Raw genomic sequence first — 24,196 nt, forward strand, 5'->3', positions numbered from 1 at the left:
TCCAGAATCTGCTTTTACTTAGTGGAGTACCAAGATCAGTATAGGCACTGACAGGAGTGTGATCCAACAAGACAATTGAGCCAATTTAACAAGACTAAACTGTATGGACAAAACTGCTTGTAGTAAAAATATAATCAGTTTTAGAACATGAGGCATGAAGGTTAGAATAAAAGTATAGTTTCTAGTCAAGGGGTTCAATTCAAATATCCACCAGATCATTCTTCCTACACATAACTTTTAGAGCTGAAGAGGATCTTGTATTGGAGAATGACACTGCAGATTTGTCTATTATGTGGTCTAACGTGCAGTTAAAATCTCCTGCCATAAATCCCAGACCTTTCTGTGTCGATTAAAAAGCAATACTATGTCTGACATAAATTTAGGAGAATCTTCACTGGGAGACTAAACACTAAGTAAGGTAATGTGTTGACGTAGCAATGTACCTGAAATTAAGACAATTCTTTCCTCTTGGTTATTAACTTGAAATTCACATACAAATGCTAATTGTTCACTAACTAAGATTGCGATATCTCGCTTGTGTGGAGCTGGTGTGTAGGAAGAGAAGAAGATCTGTCAACGTATTTTAATGTAAGATGTTCTTTATCAGACAAGTGGGTCTCATGCATTTGTCTAACTAGTGTGAGAGACTGAACAGTGAGTGTCTTTTGAAATATAACCAACCTAGAACAACCCAGTGAACCCAGTCACAAGTTTTGGCTAGGGTCGCCATTTTTGCCAGAGTTGCTCTTCTTAGCAGCACCAGTTCCTTGAGGCTGTGAGGCATGAAAAATTGGAAAATCCTGGCTTTCTTGCGATTTAGACATGGCTACAAAAGCTTAAGCGTCAAAATACAGAAAAACAAAATCAGAAAAAATATTTACGATGTAAGGAGCAGAGCTTGAGCCTAAGCAACCATCCACGTCGAGGTTATGTGACTGTCCCCCACTGTAAGGTCTTTAGCATTTCTGAAGCTAAATCATTTAAAGCTGTCCTAAATCATTTAAATGATCTTACCTCAGTGTCTCCAGTTTACAGTGAGGATTCCCCAATACAGCACAGAGACACATCACTCCTGAATCTCCTATTATATTCCTAGACATATCCAGGTTTCTTAGGTGTGAGGGGTTTGATATCAGAGCTGAAGTCAGAGTAGCACAGCCTTCATCTGAGACACCGCATTCACACAACCTGCAGAGAGACAATGATACACATTTCACTCTCTCTTTTCAGCAGGAACTTTTTCAACAAAGCATCACTGCAGTCTTTAATCACTATAAAATACATCATCTTAGTCACGTATTATATAAGAACAATAACTAGTATGTGTGTGTTTATCTATTCTTTATGAGGACGAAATCTTCAAGAGGAACAAAAACTAAAAGAGCCAAATGATTTCCGTTTAGTTACTAAGCTTAATTACACAATAATAAAACATCTAAATACCTCTTGCTGTGAACAACCATGGTTACGGAAAATGTCTTGGTTTTTTAGACTGCAAAATGGTCTAGGTGGAAAATATTTAAAGATAATTAAAGGAGTTTGTGGCAGATGGGGTATGGTGAAGCGTCGGAGAGGAGGCGGGTGGACTCAGGGTGTAATCAGATCTTGGTTCACCAAAGCCTGATTCAGTGCGAGGCTTTGGGAATTGAAAGTTTGGTGAAGGTGAGGTGTACATGGATGTTCACAAATATCCACTGATGCCTATATGGATAAATTTCTGGGGTCAAAAGCATAGAGTAGTGGTAGCAGTTAGTCCTTGCATCACCCATCCACTAATTCTTAGGACAAATTTGCCATGGTTTTGGGCATTAGTATGAAAAATGTTTGTCGATGGGTCCTGCAGGAGCGAGGCATGGTGGGGAATGTGGGCAACATTGGCTGGGGAGGTGGTGCCAGGGCCATTGAAGTCAGCTCTGCGTCAGTGGGACAAGGAGAGTAGGGAGGACTCCACCACTCCACCCCTTGCGGGGATTACCCTTGGGGATTTTCCCTTGGAGCAGTTGTGTGACAACACCCTGAGGCAAGCCTTCGACCCGGTGACAGATGGTCAGCAAATTCAGCCTAATATTGCTCTATCCCACCTAAACCAAGGAAGAGATGACCTATTTGTTGGTAGCAAAAAGCCATAGGGAATGTCTGCTCCATGTGGCACATCATAACCCATGGCTAGGTATTTGGTGCAGGATAAAACCCTAAACCAGCCAATGGCTTGTTTTTATTGGCCGGGCATATATGCAGGTGGTGTGAGGCGTGTCACAAATGTCAGCAGGTGAATCCACCGGCCACCCCAAAAGCACGATTGCACCCATTAGCCTTAATTGAGGTCCCCTTTGAAAGAATTGTAATGGACCATGTCAGGCCATTAGAAAGGTGCACATGAGGATATTGCTTTTTGTTAGTCCTGGTGGAATATGCAACGTGATATCCAGAAGCAGTGTCTGTGCAAAATCTCAGCAAGCAGTGTTGCGGAGACACTCTTCAGTGATATCTCCTGAGTTGGAATCCAGAAAGAGATGCTGACTGACCAGGGCACTACATTTATGTCACTGACACTACGCGAGCTTCACAAAGTATTAGGGATTAAATTGATTAACACTGGTGTTTACCATCCTCAAACAGATGGTCTGGTGGAGTAGTATAATCAGACATTAAAAAATATGATTCATAAGTTCGTCACAAGGATGCGTGAAATTGGGATAAGTGGCTTGAGCCCCCATTATTTACAGTATGAGAGGTCCCACAAGCCTCAACGGGGTTTTCCCCATTCTAATTACTGTACAGATGCAAGCCTCATGGCATCCTAGACATCATTAGAGAAAATTGGGTGGAGAGACCTTCAGTTCCTTCAGTAAAAACTGGACCTGAGAGCATTCTGGACCTGAGAGCAAAACTCCACACCTTAAGACACCTAACACAGTAGAATTTGCGTCAGGCCCAAGAACAACAGTCTTGACTGCATGGCAGGGGTATTTGACTGCAGGAATTTGCACCAAGGGATAAGGTGTTACTACACACATCAAGCTCTAAATTACTCTTAAAGTGGCAAGGACCCATTGAGGTCAGACGGCGAGTAGGATAGGTTGACTATGAGGTCTGGCAGACGGATAGAGGTGATGCACTTCAAATATACCACCTCAACCTCCTGAAACCATGGAGAGAGGGGTTCCTTTATCTCTATCGACAGTGATTCCTAAGAGGAGCTGGGACTGGAGGTAAGTCTAAAAAATGCCGCCTAATTTACCCTGGTATTCTGTGAAGACCACCTCTCACTATCTCAGAGAGCACAGGTTGCGAGAGGAATTTTCCGATGTGTTTTCGCCTCTACCCAGTTGCACAGACCTTATAGAGCACCACAATGAGACTCCTCTGGGTGTGGTTGTATGCAGCCACCCATACCTGAACATTACCTGAACACAAAAAAAGTGTTTTGGGCTATGCTGGACATGGGAGTAAACAAGGAGTCCTACAGTGATTGGAACAGCCTGGTGGACTTGGTGCCCAAGGATGATGAGTTGGTCCATTTTTGTGTGGATTTTACAAAAGTCAATGCGGTGACTAAATTTGATGCACACCTGATACCTTGCACTGATGAACTGCTAGATCGGTTAGGTGCAGCTTCTTTTTATTTGACACTAGACTTAGCCAAGGGTTATTGGCAGATTCCCTTGACTCCAATATCTAGAGGAAAAACAGCCTTTTCCAGTCTGTTTGGGTTACACCAATTTGTCACCCTACTGTTTGGGTTGTTTGGAGCCCCAGTGACATTGCAGCATCTCATTGACAGAATACTCTGCCCACACAATGCATAAGTCACTGAGTATTTAGATAACAATCATTTATAATAATGATTGGCAGTGGCATTTACATCTGAGAGTCATCCTGAGATCCTTGAGACAGGTGGGACTCACAGCAACCCCAAAGAAGCGTGCAATTGGGTGGAAGAACGGGCTTCCACTTGGGCCATGGGCAGGTGCATCCCCAAATTGATAAAACAGCAGAGATTGCAGTCTGCCCTAGACCCAACATCAAAAAGGGGGTTAGGGAGGGAATTATCAGAGGTTTGTACCTAATTTTTTGGATGTCACCAGCCTGCTGACTGACCTCACTAAAAAGGGAGCTCCAGTCCAGTGGACGGAGCCGTATGAGTGGGCTTTCTGACAGGTAAAAACGGTTTTGTGTGGGGGCCCACAGTTGCATTCTCTTGACTTTTCTCTCCCTTTTGTTCTGCAGACTGTTGCATCAGACAGAGGGCTGGGGGATGTTTTGTCCCAGGTGTTAAATGGGAGGAGCGCCCCGTGCTGTACATCAGCTGCAAGCTTTTGGTAAGGGAGACCGTGCACAGGATGATTGAGAAGGAGTGTCTGGCCATCAAGTGGGTGGTCCTCACCCTCCGGTACTACCTATTGGGGCACCCCTTTTACCCTCTGTTCCAATCACACTCTGCTCCAATGCACAGATCACTCATTGGTATCTGGCACTTCAACCATTCAAATTCCAGCTCGTCCACAGGCCGGGGGTGCAGATGGTGGTGGCAGAGTACCTCTCCCACCAGGGGGGAGTCAGTTGCAGGCTGGATGGCTCCCTGGTCTGAATCAGGCAGTGGGAAACAGACCAGGTGATTATTTTTCTAATCTTCAACTGTCCAATTTGGGTGAGCATGTGCCCATGATAGCCTCAGATTCTTGTTCTTGGCTGACAGGCATGGAACTCAGTGTGGTCTTCTGCTGTTGTAGCCTGTCCGCCTAAAGGTTCAATGTTTTGTGCATGCTGAGAGGCTTTTCTGCTCACGATATAAACAGTGATTATATGAGTTACTATATCCTTCCTGGCAGCTCAAACCAATCTGGCAATTTTCCTTTGACCTCTATTGTCAACAAGGCATTTCCACCCACAGAACTGTTGCTCATTCAATGTTTTTTGTTTTTCACACCATTCTGTGTAAACTCCAGAGACCGTTGTGTGTGAAAATCCCAGGAGATCAGGAGTTTCTGAAATACTCAAACCAACCCATCTGGTACTAACAATCATGCCACAATCAATGTCACAGAGATCAAACTTTTTCTTCATGCTGTTGTCTGATATGAACATTACCTAAAGTTCTTTATCTGTATCTGCATGATTGACCTGCAAAACCATGTAGAAAACACAACTATAACACAAAAATCTTGTGATCAGATAATTAGGAATCAAATTAATCAGTGTGCATTATTAAATTGATTTGATGCTGAACCTAAAACCTCTGCTTCAGTCTCACTATTAGAGGATGTGTCTTACAGAGTAGCAGGTCATGTGACTCTCAGAGAGATGATCTTACCTCAGTGTCTCCAGTTTACAGTGAGGATTCTCCAGTACAGCAGAGAGATGCTTCACTCCTGAGTCTCTGAGTTTATTCTTAGACAGATCCAGTTCTCTCAGATTGGAGGATTCAGAGCTGAGCACTGAGGCCAAAGCTGTACAACTTTTCTCATTCAGGCCACAATTATTCAACCTAATGAAAAAGCAAAATAAATAATGCAATTACAGTATACAGTCAAAGGAAAAGAAAGTACACCCCACTTCAATTCTATGTTTTTAGTTCAGGGCCTAAATAACAACTGTGTAGCCCTCACCAACTTCTATAATCAAAGAAACAACAAAAAAAACCACAACAGATTTCAATATGTAGTCATTTTTTTCTAAACAATAAACCAACATTCAGAAACAAGGGGGAATAATAAGCATGCCCTATAATTCAGTAAGTAGAACCACCTTTAGCAAAAATAACTTGAAGTTAATGTTTTCTGTAGTAGTTTATCAGGCTCTCACATCATTTTGGAGAAATTGTGACCCACATTTCTTTACAACATTGCTTCAGTTCATTGATGTTTGAGGGCATTTATTTATGCACAGCTCTCTTAAGATCCTGCCACAGCATCTCAATGGGGTTGAGGTCTAGACTTTGACTTTGGTCATTCCAACACCTGGATTTTTTCTTCTTTTGACATTCAGATGTCAATTTGCTGGTGTGCTTGGGATCATTGTCCTAGTGCATGACCCAATTTTAGCCCAGCTCAAGCTGCTGGACAGATGGCCTCGCATCTGTCTCAATTTGTCTCAACTGTATTCTGTTATAAATTGGAATTCATCATTATGTCAATGACTGCAAGGTTCCTAGGTCCTGGGGCTGCAAAACAAGCCCAATTTGCTGGAACACCCACTTCTGGGAAGACTGTTTTGAAGGCTTTCCATATTTAAACTGTCCTTCTCACTGTAGAATGCTGAATTTCAAATTGTTTGGAGATGGCCTTATAACCCTTCCCAGATTGATGACAGGCAACCATTGCTTCTCTGAGGTCATGGCTGATGTCCTTTCTTCTTGGCATGATGTAGACACACACCTGAATGCTCCAGAACACCAAATTTCCAAAAGTTCTCCTTTTATAAAGCTATACACACTTGATTATTAACTAATTTTATGCATTTCTTTAGTAACAGTCGGCTGCTTAATGATTGTGGAACTAGGACTTTTGTTCTTGTTTTTTCCCCACATTGTTTCTGAATGTTGGTTTACTTTTTGGGAAAAATGACTAAATATTGAAATCTGTTGTGTCACCCTAGGATATTTGTTTGTTGATAGATTTTAGTGAGGAACAACAATTGTTATTTAGGTCCTGATAAATAAAAACATAGAATTGAACGAGTGTTCTTTTTCTCATGATTATACATTATCAACATATTTTAAATATGAAATTTAGATTTATGGAAGGAGTGTCCAGCGCCAGCACTTTGTAATATTCAGAAAGTTTTTAACAACAGAAGAATCTTCAGAATAGAGAACATTGTACTTTCCAGTTTCTTGGTAACATAATAAGCTGCACTTTTTTTCTTATTAACTTCAAATTCAGGGTGGTTATGTAAAATAGTAACAAGAATATTCTGATGTGAATGCCATCTCTTAAATTCTGGATTCTGAGTGGTCAGAAGTTGACTAATTTAAAAGCAGCCCTGACTCTAGAGCAACTGAAATCAGAGATTTGTTCTAATATGTTATTGTTTCTATAGTAAAAACTTACCTAGGGATTTGTATGGTCTATGCTACAGATAACCAGATTAAAAAAACTTGTGCAATTGTTGATATGGTGACATTTTCGGTAAGACATTTATTTAAAATTTATGGAAGGTATCTCCAGTGTCAGCACTTGTAACAGTCAGAGGTAAAGCTGTACCTTTAAGTTTTCTGACAAGGAGTTTATGCTTTGCTGTTTCTCAGTAACATGAACAGCTGCAGGGCTGTTTTTGTCTTATTAACATCAACAGAGGAAGGCAGGTGGTGCTGCTATAGTGATAACAGGAACATGTTTGGTGTAAAAATTAAGAGCAATAATATACTTGGAGTTGTACTGTTATTGGAAAATAATCAACTTCCTATAATATCAACTTCCTAATAATATATTACTTACTGAGCTTTTCTGGATGCTGCAACCACAGGCAGGAGCTTCAGAACAACCTCATCTGATGTACAGTGTTTTTTTGTATATTTTTTAAGTACAAACAAATCCTGTTCCTGCACTGTTGTCAGTAACACAAACACCACAGCTGACCACTGAGAAGAAGAAAGTTTGCTTTGTTGTAAATTTCCAGATTGCAAATAGTGTTGGATTTCCTCAACTAGAGAATTATCCTCCAGTTCATTCAGACAGTGGAACAGATTGATGGATTTCTCTGTTGAGGGATTCTCTCTGATCTTCTTCTTGATGTAATTAACTGTTTCCTGTTTGCTGTGAGAACTACTTGCTGTCTGTGTTACTATGTTTTGTAGGAGGATCTGATTAGACTCCAGTGAGAGACCCAGAAGAAATCGAAGGAAAAGATCCAGATGTCCATTTTCACTTTGTAAAGCCTGATCTATAGCACTCTTGTGTACATCTGAGACTGTAATTCTCTGCCTCAACATCCGCAATATTGGCTTTTTAAAAACATTTCTCTTTTCAGCCATGAATGTCAGGTGCACATATAGAGCTGCAAGATGCTCCTGAATGCTCAGATGAACAAAGCAGTACACTTTACTCTGGTGAAGCCCAAACTCCTCCCTGAAGATCTGTGTACACACACCTGCATAAACTGATGCTTCTGTCACATCAATGCCACACTCCATCAGGTCTTCTTCATAGAAGATCAGGTTACTTTTCATCAGCTGTTGAAAAGCCAGTTTACCCAGTTTCAGAACAATTTCCTTATCTGTCTCTTGGTTCTTTGTGTACTTTTTCTTTATGATGTTTGTCTGAATGATGAGGAAGTGTGTGTACATTTGAGTCAGAGTTTTGGAGATCTCTCCACTCTCTGCTTCCTCCAACATTCTCTCTAGAACAGTGGCTAAAATCCAGCAGAAGACTGGGATGTGGCACATGATGTAGAGGCTTCTTAATGACTTCAAGTGTGTGATGATTCTGTTGCTCAGGCTCTGATCACTGATTCTCTTCCTGAAATATTCCTCCTTCTGTGGGTCATTGAACCCTCGTACCTCTGTGACTCGATTAAACCACTGAGAGGGGATTTGATCAGCTGCTGCTGGTCGGGAGGTGATCCAGATGAGAGCAGAGGGAAGCAGATTCCCTTTGATCAGGTTTATCAGCAGCACATGCACTGAAGCTGATTCAGTTACATCACACAATCTCACTGTGTTCTGGAAATCCAGAGGGAAACGACACTCATCCAAACCATCAAAAATGAACAGAACTTTGTGCAGGCTGGAAATGTTTGTTTCTTTTATCTCCTTTAAAAAGAAATGAAGGAGCTCCATCAGACTCAGTGTTTGATCCTTCATCAAGTTGAGCTCTCTGAAAGGAAGTGGAAATATGAGATGAATGTCCTGATTTGTTTTCCCTTCAGCCCAGTCTAGAATGAATTTCTGCACAGAGACTGTTTTTCCAATGCCAGCAACTCCCTTTGTCAAAACGGTCCTCATGAGTTTGTCTTCTTCAGATAAGGGCTTAAAGATGTCATTGCATTTGATTGGTGTTTCCTCTGTTGCTGCTCTCCTGGATGCTGCCTCGATCTGCCTCATCTCATGTTCATTATTGACTTTTCCACTGTCTCCTTCTGTGATGTAGAGCTCTGTGTAGATCTCATTGAGAAGTGTTGGGTTTCCCTGGTTTGTTATCACCTCATTTACATACTGAAACTTTTTTATCAGATTTACTTTGCAGCTGTCCTGAAGATGAGGTCCAGTGTCTACAAACTTACACCTGGAACATGGTAATAGACATGTGATAAGACATCAAGCACAATCTCTTTTATTTCAATTTATAACCTAATCAATCTTTAGAAATACCCAGCAGGAAGTGATTGGAGAGCCCTTTTTCATACCAGAATAATAATATTACCACAACAACAGTAAAACTGCTGATTTTGATCTTACCCTGTATCAGTGCTTATGATCTTTTCTTGTGTTTTGTCTCCTGCTTGCTGCAGTACACTGCAAAATCAAAAACAATTTTTTATATTATATAGTTGTACACCTTTATTACACCATTATTCACAATACCTAAGATATGGATTGAACTTTAGACTCAAATCTGCTACAAAAAATACAGATTTATCAGAGAATGCAGACTAAAACTAAAACTGATAGCTGAACTATTTTAGAACTGATACTGTTAGAAATCAGATAATATACAGTCCCCTCCAAAGGTGCTGGAAAGGCAAGGCCAATTCTTTTGTTTTGGCCATACACTGAAGACGTTTGGGTTTGAGATCAAAAGATGAATATGAGACGATAGATCAGAATTTCAGCTTTCATTTCCTGATATTTACATCTAGATGTGTCAAAATACTTAGAACATGGCACCTTTTGTTTGAATCCACCCATTTTACATTTCTCAAAAATATTGGAACATTGTTGTCCAGGTATGCCCTGTTAGACTGATTCTTTAAACAGTTAACAGCTCTGAATGTCTACTCTTAGTCTGAGCCCTGAGTTTCAGGTTTGAAGACTGTCTATGGGAGAAAAGCAAGCCATTTTGGAGCTGAGAATAGAGGGAAAATTGACCAGAACCATTGCATAAGCATTGGGCATAGCCAATACAACAAATTACTGATACAGTAAGCATGCTACAACTACTTATACTACTAGGCATATTGGCTACAGATAGGGCAGAATCTTTTTACTAAATGGCTCCCGCAACTAAAAACTCTTCAGAAGGTAGTTTTCACTTATATATATACACTGATCAGCCATAACATTATGACCATCTGCCTAATGTTGTGTTGGTCCCCCTTTTGCTGCCAAAACAGCCCTGACCCATCGAGGCATGGACTCCACTAGATCCCTGAAGGTGTGCAGTGGTATCTGGCACAAAGACATTAACAGCAGATCCTTTAAGTCCTGTAAATTGCGAGGTGGGGCCTCCATGGATCGGACTTGATGGCTAGCACACCCCACAGATGTTTGATTGGATTGAGATCTGGGGAATTTGGAGGCTAAGTCAACACCTTGAACTCTTTGTCATGTTTCTCGAACCATTCCTGAACAATTTTTACAGTGTGGCAGGGTGCATTATATTAGAGGTCATTTCCATTAGGGAATACCGTTGCCATGAAGGGGTGTACCTGGTCTGCAACAATGTTTTGGTAGGTGGTATGTGTCAAGATTGCATCCACATGAATGCCAGGACCCAATGTTTCCCAGCAGAACATTGCCCAGAGCATCACACTGCCTCTACCAGCTTGCCTTCTTCCCATAGAGCATGCTGGTGCCATCTCTTCCCCAGGTAAACGATGCACACGCACCCAGCCTTCCACATGATGTAAAAGAAAATGTGTTTTATCGGACCAGGCCACCTTCTTCCATTGCTCCGTGGTCCAGTTCTGATGCTCACATGCCCATTGTAGGCACTTTTGGCAGTGGACAGGGGTCAGCATGGGCACTCTGACAGGTCTGTGGCTACACAGCCCCATATGCAGCAAGCTGTGATGCACTGTGTGTTCTGACACCTTTCTATCATAGCCAGCTTTAACTTTTCAGCAATTTGTGCTACAGTAGCTCTTCAGTGAGATCAGACCAGACGGACTAGCCTTCACTCCCCACGCGCGTCAGTGAGCTTTGGGCGCCCATGACCCTGTCGCTAGTTCACCGGTTGTCCTTCCGGTGGACCACTTTTGGTAGGTACTACCACTGCATACCGGGAACACCCCACAAGGCCTGCCTTTTTAAAGATGCTCTGACCCAGTCATCTAGCCATCACGATTTGGCCATTGTCAAAGTCTCTCTAAATACCCAGAAATACCCAGCAGGAAGTGATTGGAGAGCCCTTTTTCATACCAGAATAATAATATTACCACAACAACAGTAAAACTGCTGATTTTGATCTTACCCTGTATCAGTGCTTATGATCTTTTCTTGTGTTTTGTCTCCTGCTTGCTGCAGTACACTGCAAAATCAAAAACAATTTTTTATATTATATAGTTGTACACCTTTATTACACCATTATTCACAATACCTAAGATATGGATTGAACTTTAGTCTCAAATCTGCTACAAAAAATACAGATTTATCAGAGAATGCAGACTAAAACTAAAACTGATAGCTGAACTATTTTAGAACTGATACTGTTAGAAATCAGATAATATACAGTCCCCTCCAAAGGTGCTGGAAAGGCAAGGCCAATTCTTTTGTTTTGGCCATACACTGAAGACGTTTGGGTTTGAGATCAAAAGATGAATATGAGACGATAGATCAGAATTTCAGCTTTCATTTCCTGATATTTACATCTAGATGTGTCAAATTACTTAGAACATGGTACCTTTTGTTTGAATCCACCCATTTTACATTTCTCAAAAATATTGGAACATTGTTGTCCAGGTATGCCCTGTTAGTCTCTCTAATCCTTACGCTCTTAAATCCTTAAGTCTCTCTAATCCTTACGCTTGCCCATTGTTCCTGTTTCCAACACATCAACTTCGAGAACCGACTGGTCACTTGCTGCCTAATATATCTCAACCCTTGACAGGTGCTATTGTAACGAGATAATCAATATTATTCACTTCACCTGTGGGTGGTCATAATGTTATGGCTGATCGGTATATATATATATATATATATATATATATATATATATATATATATATATATATATATATATATATACACCGATCAGCCATAACATTATGACCACCCACAGGTACCCCTTCTGCTTCGGCCCCAAGTTAAACCAAACATAGATGCCAAAATGGTGTACTCAAACAAATAAATCTTTTCACTAAACCAGGACAAATAAAATATCAAAAGGAAAGTTGGCTTCAGTAACTTAAAACTCTTTAGAGGGTAGTTTTCACTTATATATATTATCAGAGATAGTTTGCTACATTTAGATAATGATTTCTTTATCTCACCCCTCTACAAAGTGCGACAAAGGGCTGGGTCATAGGCTGGCCTTGAGTAAACTGTCTGGCAGGTGCAGGCAATTCAGGTTATTCAACCTGGAGGATTCTGGGCAGCCGAGTGCTCCTAAATGCTCACTGTGTGTGGCTGCTGCCCCCTGTTGGCTGCCAGCGGTTTAGCACAGCCTCTTACAAAAACATAAAGAAGTTGTGATTTTATCTCCAAATAAAGAAGCAAGTACAACCGTCAGAGTCTCCAGAAGAACTGTGGCAGATTCTTCAAGAGGCTTATAACAACTTACCAGCCAATATTCTCATAAAACTGCACAAAATGTATCTGAGACTACTGATGCATTTTCAAAAAGCAAGCATTTGTCATGTCAAATATTGACTTTGTTAACTTTATTAACAAAGTTTGTTAACTGTTGATTTTATTTCTTTTTCATTCTTCCCGAAGAAATCTTTGCTTTACAGCATTTCTTTGCATGTGCAAAACAAACAGATTTTAGCTGATTCTAGTTACATGCACACTGGTATGTGTTACCAGTGTCCATGTGAGGATTCTCTGTTCTCTTTAAACATTAGTGGAAAATCCATAGACATATCACTCATCGAGGACACACAGCTGGGTACTGGTGAGTCTGATCTCTTTATCTGGGTTTCACTGCACAGCAAAAACATATATAAGACTAATGCTGTGTCACAGACAAAGCTTCAATCTCCATATTTATAGATAAGGAAAAATAGATAAAACAGATTGAGATGTTGTTACAATTATAAGCACATACATAAAACACATACAATTACACACATATACCTTGAATATAATAACAGTAATTTCATGCTGTAATATATCACAGCATTGAATTAGCTGTAAGAAGTTGTTACCTGTATCCAGATGAAGATTCTCTTTTCTCTTTAAACATTGGTGGGAAATCCTTAGACCTATCACTCTTCATGGACACACAGCTTGGTCCTGGTGAGTCTGATCTATTTATCTGGGTTGCTCTGCTCACACACATACACACATACACACATACACACACACACACACACACAAAGTAACCATTACACAGTTTTTACTAATTAAACTCTCATTGGTTAATACTGTTTCCCAACAGCTGGTGCCCAATAAAATGGGATTAACCAACCGAGAGATATGTTTGTTTGCTCAATTATAAATATAATGAATCCTTTGATTTTGTATGAACATTTGAACAGGTTATTTGTCTCTGAATAACATTGAATGCCAGGATAACACATGAATGCCAGGACACAAGGTTTTCCAGCAGAACATTGCCCAGAGCAACACACTGCTTCCGCCAGCTTGCCTTCTTCCTATAGTGCATCTCTTTCCCAGGCAAGTGACGCACACGCACCCAGCCGTCCACATGATGTAAAAGAAAATGTGACTCATCAGACCAGGTCACTTTCTTCCATTGCCCCATGGTCCAGTTCTGATGCTCACGTGCCCATTGTAGGCGTATATGTTATGGCTGATCGGTATATATATATATATATATATATATATATATATATATATATATATATATATATATACAGTCAGGTCCGGAAGTATTTGGACAATGACAGAGTTTTTGTGATTTTGCCTTTATACACCACCACAATGGATTTGAAATAAAACAATCAAGATGTCATCAAAGTGTAAACTTTCAGCTTTATTTAAGAGATTCAACAAAAAAATTGGCATTTATGCCATTTTCAACAAAGTACCTCCATTTTCAGGGGCTCAAAGATATTTGGACAAAGTGACATAATTGCAAATATAACCATAATTTTAATACTTGGATGAAAATCCTTTGCAGTCAATGACTGCCTGAAGTCTGGAGTCCATGTTCTCAAAACTCAAATTCTTTGCCAGGCCTTCACTGCAGCCACCTTCAGTTGCTGCTTGTTTGTGGGTCTTTCTGCCTTCAGTCTTGTCTTCAGTAAGTGAAAAGCATACTCTTTTTGGTTGAGATCAGGCAATTGACTTGGCCATTGAAGAATATTACATTTCTTTGCCTTCAAAAAGTCTTGAGTTGCTTTCGCAGTATGCTTAGGATCATTATCCACCTGCACTGTGAAGTGGCATCCTATCGGTTTTGTAGCATATGGCTGAATGTGAGCAGAGAGTATAGCCCTATACACCTCAGAATTCATCTTTTTACTTCTGTCAGCAGTCACATCATCAATAAACACCAGTGAGCCCGTTCCATTGGCAGCCATACATGCCCATGCCATAACACTGCTTCCACCATGTTTGACACATGATGTTGTATACTTTGGAGCTGTTCCTTGATTTCACCCTACTTTTCTCTTCCCATCATTCTAGTACAAGTTAATCTTGGTTTCATCAGTCCAAAGAATCTTATTGGGAGGCTTTTTTAGATGTTTTCTGGCAAAGTCTAATCTGGCTTTCCTGTTCTTGAGTGTTACCAGTGGTTTGCACCTTGTTGTAAACCCTCTGTATTTACATTCATGAAGGCGTCTCTTGATTGTAGATTTTGACAGTGATACGCCTACCTTCTCCAGAGTATTATTGACTTCTGTTGATGTTGTGAAGGGGTTTTTCTTCACCAAGGAAAGGATGCTGCAATCATCCACTTTAGTTGTCTTCCGTGGTCTTCCAGGTCTTTCAATGTTGTTGAGCTCACCAGTGCTTCGTTTCTTTTTAAGAATGCACCCAACTGTTGATTTGGCCACACCTAAGGTTTTTGATATCTCTCTTATAGATTTCTGTTGTTTTTTCAGCCTAATGGCCTCCTTCACTTGCATTGAGATCTCCTTGGACTTCATATTGGTAGCTCCAGTCGAACAGCTGCCAAATACCAACTCAATACCTGATATCAACTCCAGACCTTTTATCTGCTTCATTTGTCTTGAAGTAACGAGGGAATGGACCGCACCTGGTCAATTAACTTTTTTGTCAGTCAACTGTCCAAATACCTTTGAGCCCCTGAAAATAGAGTACTTTGCTTAAAATGGCTGTAATTCCTAAATGCTAAATGCCATATTTTTGTGGAACCTCTTAAAATAATGTGGTGGTGTATAAAGGCAAAATCACAAAAACTCTGTCTATATATAGAGTTTTTGTATATATATATATATACTAACTGCCCGAACTCCCTCAGCCAGATCATTGCAAAGAGTGGATATGGATACAGATTCAGAAGTGGAGTGACCATCAGCCACCTCCTATAGACGAATAACATCAAGTTGTATACCAGGAGTGATCTACAGTGAAGACATCAGGATGTCATTCAGACTGGATAAGTGTGGTAAAGAGAGGGAAGGTGATTAGGACTGGAGGGGTGGAGTTACCAGAAGGTAAGATAGCAGATATACAGAGCAGCTTCAAGTATCTTGGTAACCCACAGGCCAATGGGAGCCACTATGAGGATGCAAGGAGATCAGCTACTGCCAGATACTTCCAGAGGGTAAGACAGGTGCTGAGAAGCCAGCTCAATGGTAGGAATAAGATCCGGGCCATCAATACCAGCCATCAGGTACCCAGCCATCAGGTACCCAGCTGGACTTGTAAGCTGGCCACAGGAGGAGAAAGGTGCCACTGATGTCAAGACATATGCCACTGATGTCAAGACATGAAAACTTCTCACAATGCACGGAGGGTTCCATCCGAAGTCCAGCACCCGGAGACTCTACAAACTGCGAAAAGAGGGAGGGCGAGGATTAGTTAGTGTCAGAGCCATTATCCAGAATGAATCAAAGAGCACCCATGAATATATCAGGAAGATGGCTCCTCGGGATCAACTGCTAAGAGAGTGCCTCAGGCAGCAGAAGACAGAGGGTGATGCTGAGGGAGAGAAAATATTGTGGAAGACCAAGCCCCTCCAAGGGATGTATCACCAGCAGCTAGAGGAAGTGGCTGACATCAAGAAATCCTACCAGTAGCTAGAAAAGGTGGGCCTGAAGGACAGCACAGAAGCTCTGATCATAGCAGCACAAGAACAGGCCCTAAGCACCATGGAGGCAGGAGTCTATCACAGCCAACAGGACCCAAGGTGCAGACTGTGCAAAGACACCCCTGAAACAGTAAAACATATAGTAGCAGGGTGTCAGATGCAAGTTGGGACAGCATACATGGAGGCATAATCAAGTGGCTGGGATAGTGTATGGAAACATCTATGCTGAGTATAGGTTAGATGTCTCTAAGTTCCAATGGGACACACCACAGAATGTGGTTGAGAACAGTAGAGCTAAGATCCTGTGGGACATCACGTTCCAGACTGACAAGCAGCTGCAAGCTAACCAACCAGACATAGTGGTGGTTGACAAGGAGCAGAAGATGGCAGTTGTGATAGATGTGGCAATCCCAGCTGACAGTAATATCAGAAGAAGGAGCATGAGAAGATCGAGAAGCACCAGGGTCTAAAGGAACAACTGGAACAGATGTGGAAGGTGAAGTAAAAAGTTGTCAAGTGGTAATTGGAGCATTAGGGGCTGTGACCCCCAAACTGGGAGAGTTGATCCAGCATGTTCCAGGTGCAACATCTGAGGTCTCTGTCCAGTCTTAGGAACAGCTAAGATACTGGACAGAACCCTCAATCTCCCAGGGCCAAGACACCCCCCACGTAGGCATGAGAAGGAGACAACCCATCATATCTTCTTCTATCATATCTTCTATCTTATGTTTCTTTTCCATTTGGATCATTCACCAACCAACCAGTCAGATTTCTCCTACCAGACAACTAACACGAAATGGTTAACACATGCTTCCTCCAAGACACATCAAGGCAGTCAACACATCTTTTTGAACTGCTATTCATGCTGCATCACAGGGCAGCATAACAAGGTCGGAGGAAAGATCTGTCTGGCCTCTTCTATTTACATTTACCCCTGTTGTCTAGCACATAGACACCTATGCTTGGCTGTCACTGTGATTGAGAGGGGAGAGTGAGTATGCCCCTCCCACCCAGTGAGCACTGCCAATTTTGCTCTGTATGCTGTGTTCACTCTGTGAACTTCAAACAGTCGAGTAACATTTTTGCAAACTAGATTACTACGATCGATATACTTATATTCTCATTAATTAAATGTTCATGTCTAACATAAAAGTAGCTTACCTGTTTTTTAATTGTGGAGATTGAGCAGGCTGGTCAGGATTACAGTGATCCATCTTTCACCATTCATAAAGAAAGGTTATTGGTAATGGACAGACAGCTGCATATGACCAGGCCTGGTCTCTTCTGTTGCAGTGTGCCACAGTACACATGTCAACATACATAACAAACACACATAAACAAAGAAACAAACAATCTAATTAATTAATTAATCAATTATTAATTAATTTTAAAAAGTAAATAAATAAGCAGGTGATCTAGCTTCAATAGCTAAACATTTATTTTTAGGAAAAAGAAATGTAATAAGTTTTGATAATACTACATTTATAATATTTACAGCACAAATTATTTAATGTGCACAGTGGAACAGGACAATGAAGTTGGCAATGGCAATGACAATGAAGTTCTTGTAGGCTACATCTGTGTTAAATCACAGTAACAAAAAAACCTACTTCCAGATGGATAATGACTTTAGTGCTATTGTCTGAGTTAATAAACCAATACATTGGAAAAAACAAAACACTTTCAGTTCTTGTAATTAATTATTAAAATACATAAATATCATATACCTGTATTTATTCACAGTTTGAAAAACTATGTGCTTATGACATTTTTTGCTGATACTAGCATCTCACACAAAAATTCCTAAAGTAATTCATGCAGCAGTAGAATTCTATTGGATTTTTGTGATTATTTTCCTGCAGAATATTCTGAAGCACAACTGAAGAAGCAGAAGAAGAAGAAGGAGGAAGAATTGTGAAGAAAGTCCTCACAGGGACAGTATTTTTCTTCAGGATTTATGCCTGTTCCCTTGCTTTCTTATTCTTAAGGTTGATTATTAGCTTCTGCCGCATTACTCTCCCTCTGTACCCAGGCTCACTGATCGTGTTTTGAATAGTTTGTGCTCAGTTTTCCTCTCCAGTTTGCTGGTGTTTATTCTGGGTCTGCCTGTATGTTGTCTGTTTTCCTTCATCTTTGATTTTTGTGTGTGTGTGTGTGTTTATTTATTTGTTTGTTTGTTTGTTTGTTTCCACATATAGGTAGATATATTATTTAAATTTCATTGTTTCCAGTATCATGACAGCTGAGACCTAATCTAACAACTAATCTGACACCAAATTTTGAGACTAGATATAACAGAGCTGCATGCTATACTTATAAGAATTTGTAGAATTATAAGAAAGAATTAAAGGAAATATTACAGTAGTATTCTGTAATTACTTTTCTAAACATGGCATATGAAAATATTATCTATAGAGCTAACCTTTTTGCTTATTTCATACAGGACTGTCTCTGGACTGCCAGAGAGTTCAATAAACCAAACAATGAATTGTAAGTATAGATATAATATAGTGTTTAAAATAGAAAATATGAGAAATATCACAACAAAACTTCATGATTATACCTTTCTAAACATGGCATATGAAAGTATTATCTAGAGGTAATTGCTATTATTGCTATTTTCTCTGGATTAGGGGTCTGTTGAATCTGACAACAAATTATAAAAATAAATATAACAGCACATTTCTCATAATTACAGCTTTTGATGCTGTTATATCTACTTTTTATAATTTGTTGTCAGATTTAACAAACTCTTTAGAAATCAAGAGATAGCTTTATCAGCCTACTTTATGTATTATCTTATGGCAATTTTAGACCTGTATAATAACAAAATGCTAATGGAGATTATGATTTAACAGAGATTGTGATTTGCTATTCAAATCTTTCTAATAATTCATTTTTGTTATATTTGTTTTGATGATGTGCTGCAGATTTAACAAATATTTTTTTAAATCCTATTAAAAAAAATCTAGACACTTTAACGGAGATTGTGATTTGCTATTCAAATTTTTATATTTCATATTTCATTTTAGATGTTATTTTTGTTTTGATGATGTGTTGCCAGATTTAACAAATAATTTTTAAAAATCCTATAAAAAAATCTAGACACTTTAATGTAGATTAAAATGAGTAATACTCAGAGGCCAGAATCTATTCCTGTTTGAATTTATGTTTGAAACTTTTCTCAAGATTTGATAATAAAAATCTAATTTTTGGTCAAATAGATATAAAATTTAAGAACATGTACCTGACTTGCTTTTACTAATCAGTAAATATCACCATCTACAGATGAGATTTTGCCATTTGAGTAGAGTCTTAAGGTGTACCGGGAAAGTCCAATAAGAACCTCAAGAAGCCAGCTGGGACTGGGCCTTCAGTTTTGAATTTTTCATTAATATTTTTACTAAATTGCAACAAACGTGAATTTTGGGAAACTTGTAGAAGAGTTCTGTGTAATTTCATGAAATCTCACACTTCTTTTAGCCAAACACAGGGTAAATAAAGCTTTTCACTTTGTGCTTTTTGATCCATTATTGACTGAAACTCGTTCTCTTTATTAACTATTTTCCCTGAACAATTGACGTGAACATCATCATTAATCAGTTTAATTACTGCCAGATTATTAAATAACCATTAATATATTAAAAAACATGACTTTAGTGCTTGATCGTTTCAAAACAGCATTAATTATGCTTGTATTCAAACTTCCAAATTTTTTAGGTTTTGATTTTTGTGTGTTGAAATTTCACCACCAAGCAAAATCAAATGAAATACATATTGCAAAATATACAGGTGTAGTGTGTTTGTCTTCATTAATAAAGGCTTATAGATTATGTATTATTGCTGAAATGACAAATTGAAAAAAGGAACATGAAAATCCATGAAACATCTGCAGAAGTTTGATTATAGGAGCAGATGTTAAACCCGTACTGTGACGTCACAACGACACACTTTGGCTTGTGTTGAAATGTCACACACCAACAAAATACCTCACATTAAAAATAAAATAAAATAAAATAAAGCCAGATTGTCTTTAGTTTGACCACAGTGATAAAGGTTGTTTCCTTGGATTTACGTCATACGTTTACCTCATAAAAAATGAATAGAGAAACTTGATTAACCACCTTTTATTTTCCCTTGGAACAATATACTCAGTTCACACAGCGCAGTTCTCCTACCATAACGTATACACACCACTTTATAAACTATATAATTATTTTCAAACCAGAAATTAAAACAGAGAAATGTTTTACCTTTACTCAACAGTCCTTGTTGTGTTGGCGTTAATCTCGCTGTTTCTTGATCTTTGAGTTTGTTCAGACGCACTTTTAAAAGGTGATGAGGCTTCAGAAAGTCTTTCACTTTTGTAAAAGTAGAACAGGTTGAAGCACGTTCACTGTCACACGGAATTACAGACTTAAACAGGTTCAGCAGGTTCAGAGTGGACTTGAATTCTGGTAAATATTCTGATCTCTAAATGAAGCTCCCAGAATCAGTTCTGTTGATTACATATAAAAACACATTCTAGATATTAATCTGCATTTAAAGCTTACAAAACACTGCACACAATTGAGAGTCTACAATAATCATAATAAAAGTTTAATACATGGATTACCTGGTAAAACAAAAAAATGCCTAATAAACAATAATGTTCTTCACTTACACAAACACAAATATTCAACATTTTCCAGTATAGATGATCTCATAAGTGTTCAGCAAGTCAATCTCCATCACAGGCCACAGTCAACACTGCTTATTATTTATCATGTACATTTTATTAAAAATGAAATAATAACATTAATAGGGTTTGTCCGGATGAGATCAGCACTCCTTCACAGATTAGGAAATGTATGCATTTTATATTCATTTAATGTCCTGTGATGCACAACAGCATAAATAATAAGAATTAAGACCGAAAATTCAATAAACCAGTCTTACTGATGGACTATGGGGTATTTTTTATTAAGTCAAAATAACGAGTTAGAAAGTTGAAATAATAACAGTAATTGGAAAAAAAATTGCAGTTCAGGGCTTCCGTAGTTTGAAAGAGCAATGAGATGACATCAAGTCACAAAGAGACCCAAACACACCCTCACATCTATTTATAGCTGGTTAGTGTAAACTGGTCACTGTTTTGTAACAGTTAGATAGATAAATAGATAGATAGATAGATAGATAGATATACTTTATTGATCCCATGATATATATAATACAATAAGCTAAATTAAATGTAGTAGTGCAGATATGGAACACAGTTGTAGATTTAACCAGATTTACATCAGTATTTACATAAGTACACTTGTGAAAACTGGTAGTGAATAATGAATATGAAGAACCTTGAGAATGTAGAATATAATGACAGCTTTCTAAATGATAGCTTTCTTATAGTAGTGTAATGTGAAAGTGTTATCATCTGTCACACACAGGTGAGCTGTTGTACAATGTTATTGCGAATGGTAAGAATTAACTCCTGTAACGTTCTCTCTGACAACGAATTTGAATGAGTCTTTTGGAGAATGAGCTCCGCTGACTCTGTAGTGTGTTGTAGAGTGGGTGAGACGGATTGTCCATGATGGAGAGCAGTTTGTTCAGTGACCTCCTGTTCCTCACTGACTCAAACATCTCCAGTTTGTGTCCAATGATAGATCCAGCCTTGCGAATAAGCTTGTTAATCCTGCTGGTATCCCTGGCACTGATGCTGCCCCCCCAGCAGACCACAGTACAGTAAATGGCACTCGCCACCACAGACTGGTAAAAGATCTCCAGCATCTTGTTGCATACATTGAAAGATCTGAGCTTCCTCAGAAAGTAGAGTCTGCTCATTCCCTTCTTGTACACAGCATCAGTGTTGGTCCTCCAGTCCAGTCTATCATTTAAGTGTACACCCAAATACATGTAGTTATTAACAATTCCAACATCCTCACCCATGATGGTTATGGGCTTAATCAAAGTTTTATTCCTCCTAAAGTCCACCACCATCTCCTTGGTCTTTGTCACATTTAGGAGTAGATCATTCTTAGTGCACCAGTCCACAAAGTTATCCAGTAGTCCCCTCCGACTCCTGTCCATCCCTAATACACCCTACCACTGCAGAGTCGTCAGAAAACTTCTGCAGGTGGCATGATTCAGAGTTGTACTGAAAGTCTGAGGTCTACAAAGTGAACAAAAATGGAGACAGGACAGTCCCCTTAGGTGCTCCTCTGTTACTGACCACCGTGTCAGACAGAGAGGCCCCCAATCGCACAAACTGGGGGCTATCTGACAGGTAGTCAGCAGTCCAGGAGATGGTGGATGTGCTGACACCCATTCTGAGTAGCTTTTCACTCAGCATGAATGGTTGGATGGTGTTGCAGGCACTGGAAAAATCAAAAAACATGATCCTCACAGTATCACCACTTCCATCCAGGTAAAAGTGAGTACGCTGCAGCAGATAGATGACCGCATCATCGACACCCACATGAGGCTGGTAAGCAAACTGGAGTGAGTCCAGTGCAGGTTTCACCTGTGGCACCAAATGGGCTAAAACTAGTCTCTCCAACACTTTCATGACATGACGTCAGGGCAACCGGTCTGAAGTCATTGAGGCCAGACGGGGTGGCTTTCTTAGCTATCAGTACTAGACAAGATGTTTTCCATAGCACTGGTACTCTTTCCTGCATCTGACTTAGATTGTAGATGTGCTTCAGGATACCAGACAGCTGAGTAGCACAGGACTTAAGAACCATGGGACTAATACCATCAGGGCCTGCAGCCTTGCCTTGATCCTCTCCAGCTGTCTTCTCACCTGGATGGTCGTCACAGTCAAGTGAGAGGATATGGTCGGTCCAGGTGAGGAAGGCAGTGGGGGGTTGTGGTCAGGGATACTCAGCAGGGTATGGTGTTGCTGTAGATGTGTATTTGGTGTCTGCAAAGGTGTCAGGACTGTTCCTGTGTGGCATGGCCCAGCAGGGGGTCCTGTGCTGAACCTGTTAAAAAAACACATTCAGTTCGTTGGCACTGTCCAAGCAGCCCCCTTTCTGACGGTCTTTAATGCTGAAGTCTGTGATCGGCTTCATGCCCATCCACACGTCCTTGATGTGATTTTGCTGAAGTTTCCTCTCCAGCTTCTGCCAGTACGAGTCTTTACACTCCCTCAGTCTCATTTTTAGTTGCCGCTGTTTCCTTTTTAGTTCTTCCTTGTCACCAGACCTGAAGGCCCTCTTCTTCTTGTTCAACAGATCTTTCGGGTCACTGGTGATCCAAGGTTTATTGTTCGGATAACAGTGTACGGTTCGAGTAGGGATCATGGTATTGTGGCAAAAGTTAATGTAGTCTGTGACACAGTCAGTGATACTATTAATGTCATCCCCATGTGGTTCACCAAGCACATTCCAGTCTGTGGTCTCGAAGCAGTCTTGCAGGGTCTCACTGGCTTCCTATGTCCACCCCCTCACCGTCCTTGTGGATACAGGCTGCCTTTGAACTGCAGGAACATACTGAGGTGTTAAAGAGACGAGATTGTGATCTGAATTACCGAGTGGGGGTAGTGCAGTGGCTCTGTAAGCATCTCTGACATTTGCATACAGACGGTCCAGTGTTCTGTTTTCCCGCGTGAAACAGTCAACAAACTGGTGAAAGTTTGGGAGAGTAGAATCTAGATTTACATGGTTAAAATCTCCGGGTATGGTCACAAATGCCTCAGGATGTTGAAACTGTAGCCTAGCAACAGTGCTGTGTATGGCGTCGCACACTGCTGTCTGATCAGCTGACGATGGGATGTAAACACCGATTATCATGGCGCAGGAGAATTCACGTGGTAAATAATATGGGCGCATACTCACGGCTAAAAGTCCAATGTCCGGGGAGCAGAGACGTTCCTTCACGGTAACATGCCTGGAATTGCACCACTTTTCATTAACAAAAACAGCAATACC

At 40.0% G+C, this 24,196-nt stretch overlaps 1 protein-coding gene across 5 annotated transcripts in view; it reads right to left on the minus strand.

Moving 5' to 3' along the window:
* LOC113546300 (NACHT, LRR and PYD domains-containing protein 12-like) overlaps positions 1–20,675 on the minus strand; it is a 43,154-nt gene extending 22,479 nt beyond the window's left edge. For all 5 annotated transcript variants that reach the window (XR_008300779.1, XR_008300778.1, XR_008300780.1 and 2 more), the window contains exons 1-8: positions 20,537–20,675; positions 17,445–17,567; positions 13,246–13,365; positions 11,352–11,408; positions 9,398–9,454; positions 7,440–9,224; positions 5,315–5,488; positions 1,015–1,188 (exon numbers count right to left, since the gene is read on the minus strand). Coding sequence is in view for 2 of the 5 variants with exons in the window: in XM_053228307.1 (XP_053084282.1) it covers positions 1,015–1,188; positions 5,315–5,488; positions 7,440–9,224; positions 9,398–9,454; positions 11,352–11,408; positions 13,246–13,365; positions 17,445–17,497 (2,420 nt within the window). In the remaining 3 variants the exon portion in view is untranslated. The remainder of the gene's footprint in view (positions 1–1,014; positions 1,189–5,314; positions 5,489–7,439; positions 9,225–9,397; positions 9,455–11,351; positions 11,409–13,245; positions 13,366–17,444; positions 17,568–20,536) is intronic.
* Positions 20,676–24,196: the final 3,521 nt, after the last annotated feature.

Source organism: Pangasianodon hypophthalmus, chromosome 23 (genome assembly GCF_027358585.1).
Source record: "Pangasianodon hypophthalmus isolate fPanHyp1 chromosome 23, fPanHyp1.pri, whole genome shotgun sequence".
Lineage (NCBI taxonomy): Eukaryota > Metazoa > Chordata > Actinopteri > Siluriformes > Pangasiidae > Pangasianodon > Pangasianodon hypophthalmus.